At 62.6% G+C, this 5,828-nt stretch overlaps 1 protein-coding gene across 1 annotated transcript in view; it reads left to right on the top strand.

Moving 5' to 3' along the window:
* The window catches only part of SLC4A3 (solute carrier family 4 member 3), a 13,261-nt gene that overhangs the window by 3,105 nt on the left and 4,328 nt on the right, over positions 1-5,828 (top strand). Inside the window, exons 6-15 of the mRNA XM_007445796.1 lie at positions 919-1,064; positions 1,208-1,388; positions 1,868-2,003; positions 2,281-2,464; positions 2,897-2,996; positions 3,446-3,630; positions 4,303-4,528; positions 4,737-4,955; positions 5,264-5,412; positions 5,596-5,790. Coding sequence (XP_007445858.1) covers positions 919-1,064; positions 1,208-1,388; positions 1,868-2,003; positions 2,281-2,464; positions 2,897-2,996; positions 3,446-3,630; positions 4,303-4,528; positions 4,737-4,955; positions 5,264-5,412; positions 5,596-5,790 — 1,721 coding nt within the window. The remainder of the gene's footprint in view (positions 1-918; positions 1,065-1,207; positions 1,389-1,867; positions 2,004-2,280; positions 2,465-2,896; positions 2,997-3,445; positions 3,631-4,302; positions 4,529-4,736; positions 4,956-5,263; positions 5,413-5,595; positions 5,791-5,828) is intronic.

Raw genomic sequence — 5,828 nt, 5'->3', positions numbered from 1 at the left:
GGGGGGGGGTCGGGGGAGGGCGTGTTTACAGACCTGGGGTGCAGGCTGGAAGCAGCAGGGAGCAGGCCTGGGGACCTGGGGAGTCAGGGTCAGGAGGCCCGGCCACTTTCAAGCTCTGGTTGGACCAAGACCACTGCTGGCCAGGCTCCTACCTCTCAGGAGAGCGGGGGCTCTAGGAAGGAGCAGGGGCTGAGGCCTTGGCCATCTGGGGAATGATGAGCCCGCTGGAGGAGGTCACAGAGCCCAGTGGGGCACTGAGCCCTGGGCCCGGGGACGCTGAGGGTCAGAGCCCTCAGAGGCCTCCAGCCCCCAGCCCTCGAGACTCGCTGGCCTCAGAGGACTTAGAGATGTTTGTGCTGGACCTTGAGGACTATGACCTGTGGGAATCCATCAGGGGCCAGCTGAGCCCCATGGTGGGCGGGCCGGCTTGTGAGTAACTGGGCTGCTGGCCTTCCCCCAGCTGCGGGCCTGGAAGGGGCAGATGGGAAGGAAGGGAGAGAAGCTCTGCCTGAGTCCGTCTGGATGTGTACCCGTGGGGGAGTACACATGGGTGCCGAGGGGCACAGGGAAGGTGCCGAGGGCGCGGGGCCTGGTGACTTAATGTGGGTCCTGGCACTGCCGAGTCAGAGGCAGTGGCCGTGAACGGGGCTCTGGACTGAGTTGGGGGTCTGCCTTTTTACTGTGGCTTAGCCAGTGTCCCCGTGTGACTTTGGACTAGTCCTTTCCCCTCTCTGGGCCTCAGTCTCCTTATGTATGAAATGGCCCAGCTGGACGATATGGTTTTGTCGGCATGGTCCCTGGGTGACTGTGGTGCCCGCCCCCGCCCAGTAGAATGGCTGGGCAGAGCTGGAGGGGCTGGCAATGACCCCGAGGCCCTGAGCTGGAACCCTGGGACCGCCAAGCCCATCTTCTCCGCAGGTCACCGGCTGGAGGACAACCCTGGCGTGCGCCGGCACCTGGTAAAGAAGCCGTCTCGGACGCAGGGCGGGAGGGGCAGCCCCAGTGGCCTGGCCCCCATCCTGCGCGGGAAGAAGAAGCAGAAGCTGGACCGGAGGCCTCATGAGGTACCGGGCCCCGAGGCCTTTGGATTCTTCTCGCCTTTCCTCCCCGCTTCTCCCTCCCTCCCTGCCTGGCCCACCGCCATGTCCCCAGGACAGCCGGTCCCACCTGGCGGCGCCCAGGTCTTCACCCTTGGCGCCCACCCCAGGTGTTCGTGGAGCTGAATGAGCTGATGCTGGACCGCAGCCAGGAGCCCCACTGGCGGGAGACGGCTCGCTGGATCAAGTTTGAAGAGGACGTGGAGGAAGAGACGGAGCGCTGGGGGAAGCCGCACGTGGCCTCGCTCTCCTTCCGCAGCCTGCTGGAGCTCAGGAGGACCATCGCCCACGGTAGGGGCCCTGCAGGCCTGGCCCTAGAGCTGCAGGCCCTCTTCACAAACCACAGAGCTCGGCCTGTGCTGGGCTGCCCAGCTCCAGGGACTGGTCCCTGGAGCCCTGGGGCCAGGCGAGGTCTGGCTGCCACTTTGGGGACATGGGGTCCAGCTGCCTGCACGGCCGTAAGCTCTGAGGGGTGGGGCTGTGCCCAGGTACCTGGCATTGTACCTGGGGCACAGTAGGTATCTGTCCACATGCAGTAAATCAACAGATGACCCCCTCTCTGGGCAAGGAGGGGCTGTGCCCTCACCCCGTGCTCTCTTTTTGCATCCCTCTCGGGCTGGGCTGTGGCCACATGGAGCTGTGTATGCACCTGGGCACATCAGGTGCTTGGCTCACCCAGCGTGTCTGCCTGCCCTTGGGGAGCAAGCCGCTGGGGGGTGGTTTTTTTCTACCTGACGGGACTGTGCTCCCTCCCCTGACTGTGCCCCCAGGAGCTGCCCTCCTGGACCTGGAGCAGACCACTCTGCCAGGCATCGCACACCTCGTGGTGGAGACCATGATTGTGTCTGACCAGATCCGGCCAGAGGACAGGGCCAGTGTGCTTCGCACCCTGCTGCTGAAACACAGGTGCCAGGGTGGGGCGCCTGGGAGGGCGCCTTCAGGTTCAGCTGCCTTCCAGGAGCACAGACTCTACTGAGTGGCTCTCGAGCCTCTGCTTGAATACCCCAAATGATGGGGAGCTCATTCCTTCTCTATCTTTGGACAGTACCAACCATTAGAAAGTTCCTTCTTACATTGAGGCAAAGGATGGAGGCCCTGACCCTCCGTTTCTCATTTCCCCATGACCTCAGGCCACCAAGGGGCTGTCTTCCTAACCTGCCTTGCCCCTCTGCCCTCTCCCCAGCCATCCCAATGATGACAAGGACAGTGGCTTCTTTCCCCGAAATGCGTCCAGTTCCAGCGTGAACTCGGTCCTAGGGAATCATCACCCAACCCCCAGCCATGGCCCCGACGGTGCAGTGCCTACCGTGGCTGATGACCTGGGGGAGCCAGCCCCACTCTGGCCTCATGACCCTGAGGCCAAGGAGGTCAGTCGCCTTGCTCTGACCTGGGCTGGGGGATGAGGAGGGCTTCCAGTTTCAGTGGAGGCCACGGATGGCTTCATTGAGTGGGTCAGGAAGGTTGGTTGCCGGGCACCATACTAGGGATGCAGCGGACCTACATTCAGGAGGGATCCCTGCCCTGGAGAAACAGAAATTTAAAATGGGATGACGGGGCAGACCCAGGGGAGCCATTTAAACAAGGTAAGGCTGAGATGTAGGAGGGGGCTTGGAGGAGGGGTCCAGATCCTGCTGTGGGGCACTTCACCAATAGTCTCCACCCTGGCTGGGGAGGGAGAAAGCAGGGCCCAGATCCAGGGGTTGGTGGGCAGAGTCCAGCCAGGCCTGGAACAAGGGATGGGAGGGCCTGCCATGGCCTCCGGTCTGGGTCCCAGCCCTATTCCAGTTCTGCGTCCTCAGAAGCCCCTCCACATGCCTGGGGGAGATGGTCACCGGGGGAAAAGCCTGAAGCTGCTGGAGAAGATCCCTGAGGACGCTGAGGCTACTGTTGTGCTTGTGGGTAAGGAGGGCTGGGCCCTGGGGGCATGTGCGCTACAGGGCGTGGGTGCCCCAACCATGGCCTGCTTGTCTTGACCTCTGGCCTGCAGGCTGCCTCCTCCATCCCCAACCAGGCCCCCACCTTGCCCCTGGTCTTCCTCTCAACCCCTCTTCCCTAATCCTCTGCCTGCTTCCCATCCAGTTTTCTGCTATCTTGGATTGCTTCTAGTCCATATAACACCGTTGTGAGAATTAGAAAAAAGCACCCCTTTCTCAATACCCTTGATTTCCATCTGCTGGTAAATTGTAATAAATGTACAGACATATAAGCAAATAGGGCTTCTTTAGATTGGGGTTTCTTTGTGCAGTGCACAACCTGCTCAACTGTACATGATGGCCCCAGATATCCCCCCAGGGCCTGCCGTGACTGCTCCCCTTTGCCCAGCACCCTGTGCCTTACTGTCCCGCCAGGCTGTGTGCCTTTCTTGGAGCAGCCAGCGGCAGCCTTTGTGCGCCTGAACGAAGCTGTACTCTTGGAGTCTGTGCTTGAGGTCCCCGTGCCGGTTCGCTTTCTCTTCGTGATGTTGGGGCCCGGCCACACCAGCACTGACTATCACGAGCTTGGGCGCTCCATTGCCACCCTCATGTCTGACAAGGTGGGTCCGGCAGCCCCCAGGCTGGGCGTTCTAGGCCTGTTCCCCTGAGCCGTGCTTGTTCTCTGTCCCACTTGCTGCCCCCAGTGGTATCCATGGGTACAGGGGTGCTAGTGGCCCTTCGGGGTGGAGGCAGCGCTCTGGAGTGGTGGAGGGAGGGGTGAGCTGAGAGGGAAAAGGGAGCCTTGGGCTGGGGCTGTGGGAGCGGACAGGGAGGTGGATGCAGGAACGACGAAGCACAGACGCTGAAGCTTTGGATGTGACGTGAGACTCGAAAGGGAAGCTGGGCTTGGACAGGAGGGTCCTCTAGCCAGGGGTGATGTTCGAAATATTTCCCAACCAACAGGATGTGGGCACTCTCCAGTGAGGATGGAGATTGGATTGGTAACGCTATGCCAGGCGTCATCCCTTCAGTTGTTGCATTGTGGAAAAGTCTGGAGGCTCCCAGGGGAAGAGCGCGGGTATCATGGGGGTTTGGGAGGTGTTCAGGGCCGTGGCTGCCTGCCGGCCAGCAGGGACATGAGTCAGAGTTTTGACAAGTGGACTGGACCTGTGTATGTGGCTGAACGTCCACCTTGCCTCTGGCTCTCTGATGGCCCAACACCTCCTCCCCGAAGCCCCCCTCCCAGGGCCTCCCTGGGCTGTGGGCTCAGCCCCTGACTTTCCTGCCTCCAGCTATTCCACGATGCTGCCTATCAGGCGGACGACCGGCAGGACCTCCTGAGCGCCATCAGCGAGTTCCTGGATGGCAGCATCGTGATCCCCCCATCCGAGGTGGAGGGCCGAGACCTGCTGCGCTCCGTGGCTGCCTTCCAGCGCGAGCTGCTCAGGAAGCGGCGGGAGCGGGAGCAGACCAAAGTTGAGATGACCACCCAGGGCGGCTACGTGGCCCCTGGGAAAGGTCAGACCCTTTGGGGCCCGGAGCCCCCTGAACACATGCCCCCTCCGCGGCTCCCACGACTCTGACCCCAGCCCCATCCCGACTCTTGAGCCCTGCACGTCAGCTTCCAATCCCTGACCCAGGTCTCTGTACTGCGTCCCAGGCTGGGAAGGATTGGGCCCAGGGCATGCTCCAAGCACCAGGTTCCAGCAGCCTCTTGTTCCCCCAGAGCTGGCGATGGAGTTAGGGGGCTCCGAGGCGCCCCCTGACGACGACCCCCTGCTGCGCACTGGCTCGGTGTTTGGGGGGCTTGTCCGGGACGTGAAGCGCCGGTACCCGCACTACCCCAGCGACCTGCGGGACGCCCTGCACTCCCAGTGCGTGGCTGCCGTGCTCTTCATCTACTTTGCTGCCCTCAGTCCCGCCATCACCTTCGGGGGGCTGCTAGGTGAGGGGCGGGGGGAGAGGTGAGGGGGCTCACTGTCATCTGCAGGGCTGCTGGGTCAGGGTGTCCCAGTGGTCACTTCTGGGATGACGATAAAGTGAGAGGGGCTGGGTGCAAGGGGTGGGGGATCCGGGGTGGGGGGCTGGTGGTGAGAGGCAGGAGGGCTGAGAGTGGTGAGGGTCCCTAGCTACCACTCTGGGGGGCTGCTCCATTCTTCTTGGGTCCCCAGGTCAGGCGAAACTAGACAAGAAAGAGGGGCCAGGTAGAACGAGCCAGGCCAGGGCTGTCTCACTGACCCTTGCCCGCCCCAGGGGAGAAGACAGAAGGACTGATGGGTGTGTCTGAGCTGATCGTGTCCACGGCTGTGCTTGGTGTCCTCTTCTCTCTGCTGGGGGCCCAGCCGCTGCTCGTGGTCGGCTTCTCGGGGCCACTGCTCGTCTTCGAAGAAGCCTTCTTCAAGGTGACAGCCACCCCGCCCCTCGCCAGGGGTCACCTGCTCCACCCTGTGCCCCTGGCCCAGGTGATGGGCCTCTGCGGTCTTTCCTCCTCCTCCCCCTCGGGGTTCACCTCCTGCCCGTCCCGTGGGGCCCTGAGGGCCAGGTCAGATGGCTGTGGGTGACCACCTCTCTCTCCCGACCTCTAGTTCTGCCGAGCCCAGGGCCTGGAGTACCTCACAGGCCGGGTGTGGGTTGGCCTCTGGCTGGTGGTCTTTGTTCTTGCCCTGGTGGCCGCGGAAGGCAGCTTCCTGGTCCGCTACATCTCACCTTTCACCCAGGAGATCTTCGCCTTCCTCATCTCGCTCATTTTCATCTATGAGACCTTCCACAAGCTCTACAAGGTGGAGGACCTGAGAGGTCTGGGCGGGGGGGGGGTGGG

Source organism: Lipotes vexillifer, unplaced genomic scaffold (assembly GCF_000442215.2).
Source record: "Lipotes vexillifer unplaced genomic scaffold, Lipotes_vexillifer_v1.1 scaffold965, whole genome shotgun sequence".
Lineage (NCBI taxonomy): Eukaryota > Metazoa > Chordata > Mammalia > Artiodactyla > Lipotidae > Lipotes > Lipotes vexillifer.
Note: the sequence above shows the minus strand (reverse complement) of the source record. Positions and strands in the feature narration are given on the sequence as shown.